Genomic DNA, 17,683 nt, shown 5'->3' on the forward strand with positions numbered 1-17,683 from the left:
GCGATAATTAAAAAGTACGATAAATAAAATGACAATAAATTAAAGTGCGATAATTAAAAGTGCAATTAAATATGAAATAAAGGAATTACGCTTATTTAAACTTCCGTAATCATGATGTTTGACGTGTTGATTTTAGTTTTATTACCATGGGTTAATTGTCCTTTGTCCTGAATTATTCAATATGTCCGTCTGGTTTTTGTCCATAACAGTCCATCAGTCATAAATATAAAGTGCGAATGTCCTCGTCAAATTATCCTTATATTCGAAGTCAAATATTCCAACTAATTGGGGACTTAAACTATAATTACACCAATTTTCCTTGTATATAATTTACCCCTGTTTTAATAAGTCCATAGACTATTAATCTATTCCCGTGTTCAGTTAAATGAACGATTATTAGTACTTATAAATATCCCGCCCATCGTGTCCGATCGAGTGTATATGGTTATTTATAGGTATGTCCAATTGTAAATCTTTATATTAAATTAACAAACTATCATTTAATTAAACAAATATAAAGCTCATTAATAGCCCATAGTCTAATTTCCACAAGTGTCGTTCTTTTGTCCAAACCCCAATTATGGTACAAAGCCCAATTACCCCGTCTTTAATATTTAGCCCAACATCATGATTACTTCAATTTAAATAAGCATAATAATAACTTAGCTACGAGACATTAATTTAAAAAGGTAGAACATAACTTACAATGATTAATAATAGCGTAGCGTTACACAGACAGAATTTCGACTACCACACTTACAACATTCGCTAACATACCTTTATTATTAAATTAAAATTAAAATTAAAATTAATATATATATATATATATATATATATATATATATATATATATATATATTACGTGAGATAGAGAGATAGAGAATAGATGTAAACATTCGATCAAAAACTGCGAAATTTATAGATGTGGCCAGATATTTGCTGCAATGCTATCGCATGGAGATTGTTCTTGCTGGCCATGCGATCGCATGGCCTGGGATTCCAGCTCACATTCGATTGTTTTCTTCTTGCCGACGGTTTTATTAAATAATATAATATATAAATAATTTTAAGAATTAATTATATATTATATTATATTCATGTGCATAGTTGACTTGTAATTTTTAGTCCGTTGCGTCGAGCGTTGAGAGTTGACTCTGGTCCCGGTTCCGGATTTTCGAATGTCCTTGCGAACAATTTAATATCTTGTACTTTGCGTTTTGCGTCTTGTACTCTTGTAATTTTGAGACGTTTCTCATCAATAATTTGAACCACTTTGATTGTACTTTGTACTTTTGAGCTTTTTGATCGTTTGCGTCTTCAATTCGTCGAATCTGTCTTTTGTCTTCACCTTTTATTATTTAAACGAATATCACTTGAAAATAGAACAATTGTAACTAAAAGTTTGATTTTCTTGAGGGATAATGCTATGAAATATATGTTCGTTTTTAGCATTATCATGGTTTTTTAAGATCACACTGTTTTTTGACCACCTGAAACATTGTATGTCCAACAAGAACCCTTCGCCATCCCCGAAACACAACATCATCAAAGCCCTCCTTATACACAATGAAATTGCTAAATTTAAAAGGCTTAGCACGAGCAACAAAGGAAGATGGAATCTTCAACACCGCCGGACTATGATCGGAAATCCGATACGGTAAAAAGATTGCACAGGCATTGGAGAAATCATTAATAAAAACATCGTTAGCCATAATCCTATCAATCTTCTTCAGGATACCATCAGACGCATTAGGTCTTTGATTCCATGTATACTGAAGCCCCGAGTGAGACACATCACTCATTCTCATATGAACCACACATTCACGGAATTCCCTCATAGCTAGCGTAATTTGTGAGCCTCCTGCCGTAGAATCATCAAGATTTAGGGACACGTTAAAGTCTCCCATGATCACCCAAGGATGGTTTCCCACAAAACTTGTATGCTTACAGAGATTCTCCCATAAGGGTCGACGGTGGATGTAATAATTTTTTGCATACACAATTGATACATAGAAACGTTTATTATCTCTGACCAAATGAACTAGACAATGAATGGCCTGGTCTGATATATCAATCACGATAACATTCACTATCAACGGATTCCAACCCATGATAATTCGGGTACCACCATTACTCATCTATAATTAAAGCTTTACTTCTATATAGAAACGACTTCAAATATAAAGATAGATGAATAAATTGTACTCGTAAGTTATTATTTTTGGATGATGGTTTACGCTGTTTATATAATGATTTAGAAAAAATGGCCCAAATCATCCTTTTATTTACGGAGTATAGAACACTCACATATCATTCTTAAGTAGTGAAAATATAACTAGCTAGTCATCTTTGTATTCGTTGAAAATATAACTTAGTGATAGTTCACTTCACTTCACTTAGGGGTGGTCAGTATTTGGTTTGAAACAGTGGAACCCGAAAACCAAACCGAAACCAAACTGGAAAAAAACCAAACCGAATTTGAAAAATGGTTTTCGGATCGAGTCAAACCGAAACCGAAACCGAATTTGAATTCGGTTTTCGGTTTTGAAAATTCAGAATTCGGTTTAACCGAAAACCGAATTCAAAATTATTAAATATTTAATTTGTATAATTATGTTTTAATGTCATTATAATTTACGATCGAATCAATAAAATATGTTCTCACCCATATGACGATTTGGTAGCTCACATTATAATTATGTTCTCAAATTATTATGTTCTTCTTCTTAATAACAGAAGTAGTAAACGTCATAATTAAGTTGTAAATATTAATAAATCATCGAATTCTTGATAATTTAGTAGTACGTCATTGTTTTCGGATATAAATAACTAAGACATCAGTAACGTCACAGTTAAACTAACATCGTTCTCAGTCTTTTCATAATATTCGGTTTTAACCGAAAACCGAACCGAATCCGAATTCGAATTCGGTTTTCGGTTCGGTTCGGTTTTAACTTTGAATTCGGTTTTCGATTTTGCCCAAAAAAACTTCAAAACCGAATACACCGAACCGATTAAACCGAACAAACCGAAAACCGAACCGATGAACACCCCTAACTTCACTTAATTAATCTGTTAATTTTCATCGCTAAATTGTATGACCAAAATACCATAATCTTCTGTCCGTGATTATAATGTTTTAGAAAACATATTTTGATTGTAAATTAAATATATATTAAGTGGTGTACCTTATGATTAAATTTTATGTATTCTTACTCAAATAACCTTCGTTCATCCATCCTTCTCACACCCCTAAATTTATCTTCTTGAAAAGCCGCAAAAGGCCCAAATGTCCAAAATTAAAAGTTAATCTTGAAAATAAAAAAAATTATGATATATGTATTGTATTTCGAGATCTGCATATGTGATCCTACAAATGTACCCTTTCTTTGAAAGTTTCCAGCCTACAATCTAGAAGCTCACCTTCTAGATGTTCAAAGTAGCCTTCTTTGAACACCATGTAGAAGAAGCGAAGATGAACACAATGACGGCCGCCCACCATCTCCGTTCACACCATTCCACCGCCATAGAATTTTTACTATAAATAGAGGTGCAAACCTCAATTGTAAATCATCCCAAATCACTCAGAGAAGTGTAATCACAACCTTGAGAGTGTGTGTGAGTTTGAGAGTTTTTTTGTAAGAGTTTTGTAATACTCTGTAAATCTATTCTTGTGAGTAATAGAGTTGTTTTTCTCTCAAATTTGTATCTCCCAACGTCCAGGCGATCCTCTCTTCCTAACAAGTGGTATCAATAGCTTAGTTAGAGACGTTGGTTGAGTTTTTGGGTCTTCTGAAGTTTTCTCAAAATTCAATTTTGAGTGTACCATTGGATTCATCTCGTCGAACCGAGTCCAACGCAAAAAACGGTGACTTAAACGGAGAAGACGACCGTTGCCGGAATTTTCGCCGGAAAAGACGATCACTGTAGCAATTCAATGTAGCAGCTGGCGGAACTGTAGCAAGTCACTGTAGCAGTACTGTAGCGGTACTGTAGCAATTCTGAAATTTTACAATTTGGTCCCTGAAATTTTCAGAATTTCATTTTTTTTGGTCCCTGAAGTTTATAAAAATTATAATTTTGCCCCGTAAGTGGAATTTAAGCCGCGAAGTGTCTATTCCACCATTTTCAACGGTGATCTCTGTTTTCTACAATTCAACCCCGTTTGTGTTAAAAAATTATTTGTAAGGTGATAATGTCCACAGAAGAGTCAACATCATCTTCCGGAGCTATGATTATGCTCACAGCCACAAACTACACGCTGTGGAAACCTCGAATGGAAGATCTCCTCAGCTGTAAGGATTTGTTCGATCCTATTGAATCGAAGGGTATAAACCCTGATTCTGCCAAAGAGAAAGAGTGGAAGAAATCAAACCGAAAAACTATTGGTCAGATCCGTCAATGGATTGATCATAGTGTCTTCCACCATGTTGCACAAGAGACAGACGCATATGTCCTCTGGAAAAAGTTGGAGGACATGTATCAGGCCAAGACTGCTCGGAATAAAGCCCTGCTGATGAGGCGTTTAGTCAACATGAAGCTCAAAAGTGGAACTTCAGTTGCCGAGCATACCAGTGAGTTTCAGAACTTGGTCAACCAGTTATCGTCTGTAGAGATGCCGCTTGGCGATGAAGTTCAGGCGCTATTGCTACTTAGTTCTCTTCCCGATAGCTGGGAAACGCTGGTCGTAACACTCAGCAACTCAGCTCCGAATGGCAAACTTACCATGTCAATGGTCAAGGATGCCCTATTCAGTGAAGAGGCAAGGAGAAAGGACATGGGCACAGATCAGACCCATGCCTTTGTCACAGAGAATCGGGGGAGACAACAAATAAGTAGCAAAAATAAATGGAGAGGCAGAAGTAAGAGCAGGGGCAGGTCAGCTGATGGCAGAAAACCAACATATAAATGTCATCATTGTAGATTAGAGGGACATATGAAGAAGAACTGATATAGATTAAAAGAGGAATAAAGTCAAAGCAGTTCACAGTCGAAGAATAAGGGTGGAGAAACATTAGTTACTATCACTGGTGATGTAGCTTATTGTTCAACCCATGATGAGGCATGCCTTCACGTCTCACGAGGAGAAGACACAGCATGGGTGGTAGATACTGCAGCATCCTACCACGTGACTCCATACAAGGAATACTTCACAACATACAAAGCTGGTGACTTTGGAGTTGTGAAGATGGGAAATTCCAGTTCCGCTGAGATTGTCGGAATTGGAGATGTCAGGATAAAGACAAGTTCCGGGAGCACAATCACTCTGAAGGATGTCAGTCATGTGCCAGATCTTCGGCTGAATTTACTTTCTGGGATAGCTCTCGACAAACAGGGCTATGATAGTCATTTCAGTAAAGGCACATGAAAATTGTCAAGAGGCGCTATGATAGTCGCTCGGGGACACATTTGTGGCACACTGTATAAGACTCATGTGAAGATCTGCACAGACAGCATTAATGTTGCAGAAAAGGAGGCTTCACAAAATTTATGGCACCAGAGACTCGGTCACATGAGTGAGAAAGGGTTGTCTACCCTAATAAAGAAGGAGCTTATCAATGTAGACAAGGATGCTGCGCTAGATCCTTGCAATCATTGTCTGTTTGGTAAGCAGCATAGAGTCTCGTTTAATTCATCTTCAACGAAAAAATCAGAGTTACTCAGTCTGGTACACACTGATGTTTGCGGTCCCTTAGAGGTTGAATCAATTGGCGGAAATCGATACTTTCTGACGTTTATCGATGATACTTCTCGAAAGGTGTGGGTATATTTCTTGCGGACGAAGGACCAGGTGTTCGATTACTTCAAACAGTTCCATGTCATGGTAGAACATGAGACAGGAAAGAAGTTAAAGTGTCTTCGATCCGACAACGGCGGTGAATACTCTTCCAGGAAGTTCGATGCCTATTGCAGATCATATGGCATCCGACATGAGAAGACGGTCCCACGTACCCCTCAACATAATGGTATAGCAGAAAGAATGAACCGAACAATCATGGAACGTGTTCGGAGCATGCTCAGTATGGCTAAGCTGCCAAAGCCATTCTGGGGAGAAGCAGTCAGAGCCGCTTGTTATTTGATCAACCGATCTCCATCAGTACCACTGAATTTTGAAGTTCCGGAGAAACTTTGGTCTGGAAAGGATCCATCATACTCTCACTTAAGAGTATTTGGATGTTTGGCGTGCGCACATGTATCCAAGGAGCTCAGGCAGAAGCTGGATGCAAGGACCACTCCATGCATATTCATAGGCTATGGAGATGAAGAATTTGGATACAGATTATGGGATCCAAAGGAGAAAAAGGTGATCAGAAGTAGGGACGTAGTGTTCCATGAAAGCCAGACAATAGAAGATATTGAAAAGCCCACAATATCTCAGAAGACAAATGTTGCTGCTCAGGTGCCAGAGGCAACAACGGAATCATTCATGAGAAATGAATTTTCAGTGCAAGAAGAAATGCCAGAAGTAGAAGATAATGAGGAAAATGACGGTGCTGAGCAGGGGGAGCCACAACCCCATCTGCCAGACGTTCCAGCACCATCACAAGGTCAAGATGATGGTGGATCTCCTCAGAATGTTCCAGAAGTTCGTAGATCTGAACGAGGTCGGATTCCATCGAGTAGATATCCAGAATCCGAGTACCTTCTACTTACTGAAGATGGAGAACCGGAGAGTTTTCATGAAGCAGTAACTCATAAGGATAAAGAAAAATGGTTGCTCGCAATGCAGGATGAGATGGATTCTCTGCAGAAAAATCAAACTTATGAGATTGTAGAACTTCCACGCGGGAAGAAAGCACTGAAAAATAAATGGGTGTTCAAGCTGAAAAAGGATGGTAGTGGAAAAGTGGTGAAATACAAAGCACGACTTGTAGTCAAAGGATTCCAACAGAAGAAAGGGATTGATTTTGACGAGATATTTTCACCAGTAGTCAAGATGACTTCAATTAGAGTCATACTTGGATTGGTCGCAAGTATGAACTTGGAGCTTGAACGGATGGATGTAAAGACAACTTTTCTTCATGGAGATTTACATGAAGAAATTTACATGGAGCAGCCAGAAGGTTTTGAGGTTTCAGGAGATAACCTCGTATGCAAGCTGAAGAAAAGTTTGTACGGTTTAAAGCAGGCACCTAGACAGTGGTACAAGAAGTTTGACTCGTGCATGGTGAGTCACGGGTACAAGAAAACTGCAGCAGATGAGTGTGTCTACATTCAGAAGTTTTCTGAAGGAGATTTCGTTGCTCTTCTACTTTATGTAGACGATATTTTGATCGTAGGGAAAGACGCAACGAAGATCAACCAGCTGAAGAAGGAACTCTCTAAGTCTTTTGACATGAAAGACTTAGGACAGGCTCAACAGATTTTGGGAATTAAGATAACCCGAGACAGGAAGAATAAAAGGTTATGGCTATCTCAGGAGAAGTATATTGAACGAATGCTTTCACGTTTCAATATGAACAATGCCAAACCTGTTAGCATTCCATTAGCTAACCATTTCAAGTTAAGCAAGAGTTCTTGTCCCTCATCCAAGAAAGAGATTGGGGAGATGTCTTCAGTACCATATTCTTCAGCAGTTGGAAGTTTGATGTATTCGATGGTGTGTACAAGGCCCGATATTGCTCATGCAGTGGGAACAGTGAGTCGTTTTCTCTCCAACCCCGGGAAAGAGCATTGGAATGCAGTAAAATGGATTCTCAGATATCTTAAAGGTACAAAGAATCTATGTCTTTGTTACGGGGGAGCTGATCCAATCTTGGAAGTCTATACAGATGCAGATATGGCCGGAGATCCTGATAGTAGGAAATCTACTTCAGGATTCATTTACACTTTTGCAGGGGGAGCTGTTTCATGGCAGTCAAGACTACAGAAGTGTGTTGCATTATCCACAACTGAAGCAGAGTATATTGCTGCCGCAGAAGCTGGAAAAGAAATGTTGTGGTTAAAGCGTTATCTCCAAGAATTTGGAATCAAGCAAAAGGAGTACAAGGTACATTGTGACAGTCAGAGTGCTCTAGATTTGAGCAAGAACTCCATGTACCATTCCCGTACAAAACATATTGATATTCGCTATCATTGGATATGCGAGGTAATTGATCGACAACTGTTGAGACTAGTGAAGATCCATACAAAGGAGAATCCTGCGGATATGTTAACAAAGGTGGTGACTCGAGAGAAGTTGGAGTTATGCAGAGACATAACTGGAATGTTCGTGGATTCGGCTGGAGGGGGAGAATTGAAAGTTTCCAGCCTACAATCTAGAAGCTCACCTTCTAGATGTTCAAAGTAGCATTCTTTGAACACCATGTAGAAGAAGCGAAGATGAACACGATGACGGCCGCCTACCATCTCCGTTCACACCATTCCACCGCCATAGAATTTTTACTATAAATAGAGGTGCAAACCTCAATTGTAAATCATCCCAAATCACTCAGAGAAGTGTAATCACAACCTTGAGAGTGTGTGTGAGTTTGAGAGTTTTTTTGTAAGAGTTTTGTAATACTCTGTAAATCTATTCTTGTGAGTAATAGAGTTGTTTTTCTCTCAAATTTGTATCTCCCAACGTCCAGGCGATCCTCTCTTCCTAACATTCTTTTCCCTAAATTTCCATTGCCATTAGACCGCTAGTATCGGTGATCGTTTGTCGCGCGATTGGTTGTGCCGTTCAACGACACCGATACTAACAAGTGTGGTTAATTGCGCGGCTGTGTTGTGTGATCCACTGAGCCATTGCTCGACACATTCAACCACTCAGAGTTTGCCTACTATGATGAAAACTGGGAAGAACTCCGGTTTCTCAAAAACGAATAAGTGGTATGAACTATTCGGGAAAGTTGTGCTCTGCTCAGAATGAATCATGTTGTACTGTAAGAGTATATTTGACGACCTTCCTAACACAAGTGATGAGGGATACAACACCAGTTAACTTTCGAACTCGTCGTCATCGCTTATGTAATCGTAATAGTTTTTATTATGTAATTGTATTATTATGTAATCCTGTTATTTTAATGAAATATGTTTTAAGTGTAGGAAATGTATCTTTTTTTTTTCAAACTAATACACATGTAAATCAAAATATGGGAATGTAGTCTCACACATTTTTTCTTGACTAGTCCAATAATTCAAAATTTCCTTAAATAACCACACACACACCTAACTTAAAATAACTTACAACAGCTTTAATTCAAAAGAAAATATATGTTCACGAAAGAGTGAAAAAGTGGGCCTCTCTTTGTTACGCATATACACACATACACATCATGTGTGGTGTGTGTAACTAAACAATTCTAAAAATAAATAAATCACACAAACAATAAAGTGAATAAACCCACATTCCATTAGATCTCGTTGGTTTTATTTCATACGTTTAGTACTTTTCTTTTGTGTCCGTTTCCTTATTTTTTTACTCCCGACACTACTCGACTCTTATTTCATCTTTCTCCGTCATTAACAAAAAACAAACACTGCAATAATTTTTTATTTTTTTTTATCGATAAATTGATGTGTTAAATGGTTATTTTTGCTCATCGGTTCATGGGATCATGGTATGTTTCTACTCCTTTGTTTATATCTATTTTATCATCACTCATCAATTGGTTCTCTAGAGGCCTTTAAAAAATTGGTTTTTTAGATCTTTGAATTTGTTTGATTTTAGGGGAATTTTGATATTTTTGATAATTACCCATGTTAAAAGACACAATTTTTTGAATTGGGTTTATGCAAAATGATTGTTTTCAGCGTTGTTATTGGTAATTTTATATCACTTTAGATGCAGAATGATTGTTATAATAAATTTTAATTATTTTTCTTGAAACTATTTCTTTTTTGTCGGTTATGAACTATTTCGAGATCTCAGGGTGTTAAAACTTACAATGGCTTTGAAGGAATTTACCCTTTAATGTTCTGCTTTTTAATTATCTTTTTTTTTGGGTGTGTTATAGAATCCAATGTTATTGCCAAATTGTAAATGAAGTTATGTTTTTTTTTTTTTTTTTTTTTTTTGTACAATGACAGTTTTTGATAAATTTTCATTATTTTAGAAAACCTTTGTGTTATAATTGTTGTAATTTGCAAGTTTTTTGTTAAGACTTTGGTTTTAAGCATCAGGTATTTTGTTAATATTTGTTATTTTTTCAAACTTAGGCTCTTGAACTTTTGCTATGATTATGATATTTCAGGGTACAAGAAGCTTCCCAAATGACTTTATGAGCTATAAACCTACAAGCCCACACATAAAATCTCATAAATTTGTGTTATTAAAAAACCATTTGTGATTATTGTTACAAATGGAAGAAGGCAAAGACCCTGCAACTACTACACTTGTAAGCAGGACAAATCAAGCTAGGGCTTTGCCACAAAGGCTTATACAATTACTTGCCTTGTTTCTACTTTTATGTTTTTTCATTTCTCTATTTAGTATATATATGATTCGTAAAACCGGGGTCGTTACATCGGTAACATCAGCAATTCCTATATTAACGCAATGTATTGAAGAGCAACCAAAGAACAATCTTGACCGTTGGATCACACCTCCTTCGAAACTTATGCACACAATGAGTGATAAGGAGTTATTTTGGAGAGCTTCTTTTGAGCCACAAGTGAAGAAGTATCCGTTTGCACGAGTTCCAAAGATTGCATTTATGTTCTTGACTAAAGGGCCGTTACCGTTGGCTCCTTTGTGGGAGAGATTTTTTAAAGGTCACAAGAGCCTTTATTCTATTTACATTCATTCGCTTCCATCATATGAACCTCATTTCCCGTCCACATCCATCTTTTATGATAGACAGATACCGAGTCAGGTACATTTATCCCTTAGTGTTTCATGTTACTATAACCTCATATTATATAATTTTGTTGCCATGATTGTATAGTTAGATGATCCTTATAACTTAATGAGGGAGATTTGGGGTGCGTTTGTTAAAACTGAATGATTGAGCGCTGAATGGTTCGTAATCTGAGTGATTCAAAGGTTCTGAATGAAGTTGGTTCTGAATGAGAATAACCTGTTTGATAATCATTTTGAATGAAAAATTTGAATGATGTAAAATTACCTTATTAACCTTTTACATCAATAAAAAAATATTACAGTTGTTTTATTAGTGTTCTAGATATAATTTAAAGAGGATGTGATATAAACTTTAGGCACATTTCAACTGAACCATTCAGCACCATATGTCTCAGAAACAGAAACAGACGTATGTTGAATGTTTCAGCATTTAACACTGAATCATGAATCATTCAATTAAGAGGTAATCAAACGCACTCTTAGTATGCAGAATGTGTATAATTGCCCATGACGATTTCGTTAATACGTTATGACATACAAATTTTCTAATTATTATTGGTGTTCTACGTATATAACTTTTTTTTTTGTTTTACTATATGTAGTCAAATGTAAGCATATTCTATTGTAATTTTGTGTGTCTTGCAGATAGCTGAATGGGGTAGAATGAGTATGTGTGATGCAGAGAGAAGACTGTTAGCAAACGCCCTTCTCGATATCTCCAACGAATACTTTATTCTAGTCTCCGAATCATGCATTCCTCTCTACAACTTCACCGTAACATATCGTTACATAACGAGATCCAAATACAGTTTTATGGGAGCATTTGATGACCCAGGCCCATTTGGGAGGGGCCGCTATAACCCAAACATGTTACCAGAAGTCAACATTTCCCAATGGAGAAAAGGATCCCAATGGTTTGAAGTCAATCGAAAACTCGCATCCATAATCATATCTGACATCACCTTTTACCCGAAATTCTTGGAGTTTTGCAGGCCCGCTTGTTATGTGGATGAACATTACTTCCCGACATTGTTAACAATTCGGGCACCGAATCTGCTAGCAAACCGGAGTTTGACTTGGGTTGACTGGTCAAGAGGCGGTGCTCACCCTGCAACATTTGGGGCAGCGGATATTACAGAAGTGTTCATGAAGAAACTTCACGATGAGCGAGAATGTCTTTATAATGACAAGCCTTCGTTAGTTTGTTATATGTTTGCCAGGAAATTTGCTCCGAGTACTTTACAACAGCTGCTTCTTTTTGCAGAGGAATTTTTGGGGTACTGATGTGATTACAATTGGTAACTTTGAAGACAGTATTCTTAGGTATACAGATTATGAATATGAACAGGTACTTCTGTACATTTTTAGTTTTGAAAACATGTTTTTGTGGTCAATTAGTTTTAAAATGTTGTTAGAAAACTACCTTTGGTTGCAATATGTTGACCATACCTTTAGATCTTACATTCTGTTAGAAAAAAGCACAAAGCCTTTTAAAAATAATTCTGAGTTTCTTGAATCAGTGGGTCGCATGCGTATCATAGCATTGTATATGCAGCTTCAACGTTATTTAGTAAACACGAAACACAACAATTCCTGAGGGAATGTGACCCTTGACTGAGCTATTGTTTGAGTTGGTATTAACGAAAAAAGTTTAAAACATTGGTGAAAGAGACTTCAAATGTTTTAAAGTTGTATATGTCGTTTTGTTCTTAATTAGGGGAAATCTTCATGAGTACATCAGGCACTCGTCTATATTTGTGTTCATAGTTGTAAGATTATCGTTGTCATGTTCAGATGTTGCTACATATGATGCACCGAAAGTCTCTTTCGACAATTGGGATCTGAACCATGAAGTGTTTTGGAAGGATTTTTTGCATAAGGATTAAGGTCATACTCATAATCCACTAACCAACTTATATCAGTTCCATTTGGTTCATTTTCATGGTATAGATATGAAATATGAGAATACAGCTGAAGGCCTAGGTAGCATTAAATAGTATCAAGTGCAATGGTGTTTAGTAACTAAAGCATAATAGCGATTAGTGTAGCAACTTGAGTTATCATTCCCCCAATTCCATGTGTATCACAGTTAAAAAATACAAACCAGAAAAACCAAAACTCTCAGATCATACATCCCTATTGAGCCCTCGGAAAGTTCAGTTATTTGGAACAGAGACCCCTGACAATTTTCTGTTTTAGCACTTTGATCATAGATACAATTGTAAACTTAATAATCATTAACACTTTTGATCTGTGAATTTTTCTAAAAGCAACAAAACAAGAGTTGTGAAGCAAACAATTTGTATAGTCAAACATTTGCGTGACGTGGTTAAGTAGAATATGAGACCGTCTACCATTCCCAAACTTTTTTCCAATCCAGTCAACTCATATAACATGTTGTTCTATATGCAGATATTGACAAGTGGAACCAGTTTAATGATCAACATATTACGTTCCATAATTTGTGACTCAAGTAACAAATGCTAATTATTATGACTGAACTAGTCCTAAATGAACATCAAATTTGCAGATCAACAATTTTCATCACCTTGGGAGACTAGTAACACCTCTTTGGATACTTATGCTTCACTCTGTCATTACCTGGTAAAAACAAGATATAGAAATAGTAGAATATTAGTCCAATCCTAGTGAGCAACTGAATATCATGCAATTTATGTAGAAGTCATGGCATGCGCAATGCATTCGAGGGGTGGACTTTCACATGATAAAAAGAAGTGATCGAGTTTAACTACCATCCTTTGTACTATAAACATATGGGAAAAAAACACTAAGTAGGTCATATAATAGTATTCGTTAGTGTTTTTTTAAAATTTTGGCAGGTGCCCAAGTTAGATTGTAACAAAGATGAAAATAAAAGGTACAGCTTACAAGTTCCTTAATAGGATAATATAATATCTACTCACCTCACCTAGTAGCAACTGTTAGTTCAGGTAAAGGTATGATGAAGTTTATGCAACTCCATAACGGCTCCTAAGAGCATCAACAGCTTTATCAACTGACTGCATAAGTTCAGGGATGGTTGTTTTGCATACTGGAAATAACACAAAAAAAACACGTATTAATAAAGATAAGTTTTGAAAAGTTCCTATACGACATGCTTCTTACTATTAGTTGTAGAAGACGAAACCATGAATCATTATCGATCTTTTTGGCCAGCTTTCTTATTTTCATTATGCAAATACTCTCATTGATAAAACATACACTTTTTACTACACAAATACTACTTGTAATCTAGCTTTATATTGTTAATCCAGCCCCACTAATTAATGGAAACTACTTATATTATCCTGAAAGTTAGGTCATAATAAAACATACCACGATTAGCGCTGCTTTGTGACTCTGCAATCAGTTCCTTATATGATGCCTGAAAAATGCATGAGAAAGTTCAAGTAATCAAGTTTATGACAAAATCTGACCAGATATTGATGCAAAAGTAATTAAAACTTTAGAACTACCTGCATTGCATCACGAGTTTCTTTAATTCGGTCATTCATCTTCTTGAATTCTTTCTCAGCTTCATTCATTGTTTGCTGGCATGCTTGGTTTTGAATCTTAGAAAACAGAAAACAAATAAGAAATTACAGACAACATAAATACCATTAAGCTGACAAATAGGCAGTTGATATCTGATTGTTGATCAAAGCTTTAACAAATACAAGAGACTCTAGTGCCATGTATTAATAATATCATTAAAATATATCTATAGACCACGGTATTGAAACTTCTAGTAGTGCTCATTATATGGTTGATACAGACGTAAGTCACACGATGTACTAATAAACATAGGGTTCATAAAATATAACACATTTGAGATTAACCTGGCAAAAAAAATTATGTTTTGGCATAAGACATTCATCCCATCTATTTCACAGTCAATTGATAATGCACTACACACTCAAAATCTAATTATATACCAAATATCTGACATAATGTTGAGTTGTAAGTTCATCTTTTACAGGTGTAAACCGTGTAATGTATCAGACACATGAAGCTATAACAGAGTTTCATCAATGCCTACATCATGTAAGCAACAAAATATATATTGCAGGGTCCAGATAGCATATGCAGTGAAAAATTTTAAATTTAAACACACCTGACTACCTGAGTAAACCTTTCTAGTTTCCAGCTCAAATACAATTTCAGTAAAGAAGTTGCAAGCATAGTGTCTAGTTGTTTGGATGTATAATTACATATATAAAGTTACATAAGCAAACTCTAAATTTTATAGCAGAACACATAAAGATAATATTAGAGAAGATTTTAGAATTGCCTATTCAAGGAAGACTGGAGACATATCCACAGTTCCACATCAAAATTCAAGATACAATCTATTATCAGATACCAACTCCCCAAAACAAAACAACAATACACCTATCATCAAAGCATTTAAGTCAATTAGAGAACTGAATACCGGATTTAATGCCTAAAAAATTCAAAATGTAAACTTACGTAGCTAGTTTTACAGATTAACAATTTCAATAGCAACAACATTTTGTAACCTACTATAAACATCAACTTCCTTGTGTAAAGAAGATGTTGCTCATCGCAACTAAGTTATCAGCACATTTGACACTTAAAATAGAAAAAACTGGACTCAAATATTAACAAAAATGAATGTATGAATCAACAGCAAACAACTGAAATTAACAAAAATGAACTCTTCAACAACTAATTTCCTAAGCGATATAGACCTAAATGTATAATCGATCAATTTCAATCACAATTACACTGATAAATCGAAGTAAACTAATTATACACATTCTCTATATCAATAATCATATATACGTGTATATACACGGCCTAAAATGATGAACATCATAATACATGAATCAAACAGCAAACAAGTGAGCAATTGACCTTATATCGCTTGTGTAGACGTGAGTGAGAAGCTTCGATGTCCTTAAGTATCTCGGAATGCGAGAAATCGAGATGGCGCTTGATTGAATCGACGTTCGAGGATGTAATTTCCTTCAGATCAGCGATAGTGATAGGTGCTTTGATGAGTGATGGTGCAGGTGATATTACGGTAGGCGGCACGGCAGGTGATTCGGTGTTCTTCTTTGGAGAGGAGTAGAATGACGTAACGTCGTTGAAGCTGCTGAAATTGAATTTGAATTTTGGCGGTGATACGCTCGGTGATCGGTTTGGAATCGCCGTCGATGAGTTTTTCGTTGATCTCCTCCCCATTTTTCAAATTACAACAGGTATTCAAAAATAGGGCCAGTTTTTATATAGGATTGAAATGAAATTTAACGTGGTTGTTAGCGTGTTACCGCTATTTTATTTTGGGTATATATATATATATATATATATATATATATATATATATATATATATATATATATATATATATATATATATATATATATATATATATAGTGAGGATCCAGAGAGAACCAGATGTGGTAGAGAACCGAGAGCAGATGCGGATGGTAGTATAATCCCAAGAGGGCCTGGACCATCTCAGGTTTTTGGACTCTAATGTAATTTTTATCCCTTTTTATAGCCCAATTTTTTTCCCCCATGATTGGGCCCTCCCACTAAGCCTTTAATTTAATTTGAGCCCTCCTAATTATGTTTCTCACGTTTCGCCACTGAGCTCGAGTCAAGCTGGGTGCAGATCGAGTCAATCTGCGTGCAGATTGAGTTTGTTTTTGGGTGCAGGCACACTCTGTTCTTCGTAAGAAATTGAATCTCTCAAAATCAAACCTATAGCAAAAATTAAAAACGCAGATTTATTAGGTTTCATCTCGTGAATCTATGTGCAAAGTTTCAGATTCTAACACCTAGATTTGAGCTCGAATTCGTGAGTTCATCTACAAAATTCACATAGTCAATCGAATGTGCAGATTCGAATTAATGTTTGAAATGGATGTTACCTTGTTCCAATAGCAGCGACTAGAAGATTTTATGAAGGATTCAAGGTCTGAAAACAACTGAATCATAAAAATCAAAGTTACAGTTCATCTTCATCCATTCGTTAACTGTTCATCATGAAATTGAGGAATTCGATGATGATTTGGAGTATAATCCTTCAAGAAAGTTGATAATCGCAGCCTTAGGATCTTGTTTCATCGATTTTAACTTTCAATTTTGTTGATTTTGATGTCTGATAAAATTGGTAAAATCGACAGGTGAGGGTTCGCTGGGTTCTCTGCTATGCAGAGTTCTTCCAAGATCCTTTCACTATATATATATATATATATATATATATATATATATATATATATATATATATATATATATATATACATATACATACATACTAGGTTTTGGAGCCCGTGCGTTGCATGTTGGAATTCATATTATTTCTAAGATACCGTACTTATAATATTAGTAACATCACATGAAAACTTATACAATTTTTGTCACATATCTGATATGAATGAAACATATTTAAAAATGAAATTATACTTGGTGGAAATCATAATAATGTAACATAATTCAAATATTTCTAAAAAAACATTATACATACATAATAGTTCAAAGATATCATACCAATAAATTTTTTTTTAAAACATTTCTTCAATTAAGTCTATAAGTGTTGCAAGACTTCTTTGTATACCACATTTTTTGTTGTGTTGGAAATTTTGTTATCCTTGTCTAAGATAAATATCTTGATTCCTTCCTGATTAGTAACCCGAGATAGTGCAACGTATAGTTGTCCATGACTAAACACCGGTTTTGGAAGAAATAAACCGACACGCGATAGTGATTGTCCTTGGCTTTTATTTATTATCATTGCAAAGCAAACCGACAATGGATATTGTCTTCTTTGGAATCTGAAAGGTATTCTCTTGTCCGTCGGTACGATAATCATACGTGATAACGCTGTAATCTTCCCCACGTTTGAGCCTGTTAAACTTTTTTCTTTGA

At 35.8% G+C, this 17,683-nt stretch overlaps 3 protein-coding genes across 5 annotated transcripts; 1 reads left to right on the forward strand and 2 right to left on the reverse strand.

The window, feature by feature from the left end:
• Positions 1 to 1,454: 1,454 nt before the first annotated feature.
• On the reverse strand, positions 1,455 to 2,138 carry LOC139860220 (uncharacterized). The gene has a single exon (XM_071848990.1). It carries the CDS (start codon positions 2,136 to 2,138, stop codon positions 1,455 to 1,457), a length of 684 nt encoding a protein of 227 aa, XP_071705091.1.
• Positions 2,139 to 9,382: 7,244 nt separating this feature from the next.
• LOC139857020 (glycosyltransferase BC10-like) lies at positions 9,383 to 13,639 on the forward strand. Of its 2 annotated transcripts, XR_011762297.1 has the most exons (5): positions 9,383 to 9,545; positions 10,179 to 10,799; positions 11,432 to 12,134; positions 12,581 to 12,673; positions 13,199 to 13,639. XR_011762297.1 is itself a non-coding variant. In XM_071845727.1 (3 exons), exons 2-3 carry the CDS (start codon positions 10,287 to 10,289, stop codon positions 12,068 to 12,070), a joined length of 1,152 nt encoding a protein of 383 aa, XP_071701828.1. In that variant the 5' UTR covers positions 9,383 to 9,545; positions 10,179 to 10,286; the 3' UTR covers positions 12,071 to 12,561. The 2 variants fall into 2 exon arrangements, 1 of the variants encoding a protein (XP_071701828.1); XM_071845727.1 differs by lacking the exons at positions 12,581 to 12,673; positions 13,199 to 13,639 and having other exon boundaries at positions 11,432 to 12,561.
• Positions 13,023 to 16,003, reverse strand: LOC139857021 (uncharacterized). 2 transcript variants are annotated; one of them, XM_071845729.1, is made up of 5 exons: positions 15,665 to 16,003; positions 14,263 to 14,358; positions 14,123 to 14,171; positions 13,716 to 13,838; positions 13,023 to 13,387 (listed from the first exon to the last, which is right to left on the reverse strand). In XM_071845729.1, the coding sequence occupies exons 1-4, from the start codon at positions 15,992 to 15,994 to the stop codon at positions 13,756 to 13,758; spliced, it is 558 nt and encodes a 185-aa protein (XP_071701830.1). In that variant the 5' UTR covers positions 15,995 to 16,003; the 3' UTR covers positions 13,023 to 13,387; positions 13,716 to 13,755. The 2 variants fall into 2 exon arrangements, with proteins under 2 accessions (XP_071701830.1, XP_071701829.1); XM_071845728.1 differs by having other exon boundaries at positions 13,711 to 13,838.
• Positions 16,004 to 17,683: the final 1,680 nt, after the last annotated feature.

The sequence above is a fragment of the Rutidosis leptorrhynchoides genome, chromosome 7 (genome assembly GCF_046630445.1).
Source record: "Rutidosis leptorrhynchoides isolate AG116_Rl617_1_P2 chromosome 7, CSIRO_AGI_Rlap_v1, whole genome shotgun sequence".
Taxonomy (NCBI): Eukaryota; Viridiplantae; Streptophyta; class Magnoliopsida; order Asterales; family Asteraceae; genus Rutidosis; species Rutidosis leptorrhynchoides.

Excerpts from the sequence above, each read along its gene's own strand:
- LOC139860220 (XM_071848990.1), bottom strand. The coding sequence starts at position 2,138 with ATGAGTAATGGTGGTACCCGAATTATCATGGGTTGGAATCCGTTGATA.
- LOC139857021 (XM_071845729.1), bottom strand. The coding sequence starts at position 15,994 with ATGGGGAGGAGATCAACGAAAAACTCATCGACGGCGATTCCAAACCGA. Across the intron at positions 14,359-15,664 it reads GTCTACACAAGCGATATAAG|ATTCAAAACCAAGCATGCCA; the intron begins GTCAATTGCTCA and ends CTGTTTTCTAAG. Across the intron at positions 14,172-14,262 it reads AAACTCGTGATGCAATGCAG|GCATCATATAAGGAACTGAT; the intron begins GTAGTTCTAAAG and ends TGCATTTTTCAG.
- LOC139857020 (XM_071845727.1), top strand. The coding sequence starts at position 10,287 with ATGGAAGAAGGCAAAGACCCTGCAACTACTACACTTGTAAGCAGGACA. Across the intron at positions 10,800-11,431 it reads ATAGACAGATACCGAGTCAG|ATAGCTGAATGGGGTAGAAT; the intron begins GTACATTTATCC and ends TGTGTCTTGCAG.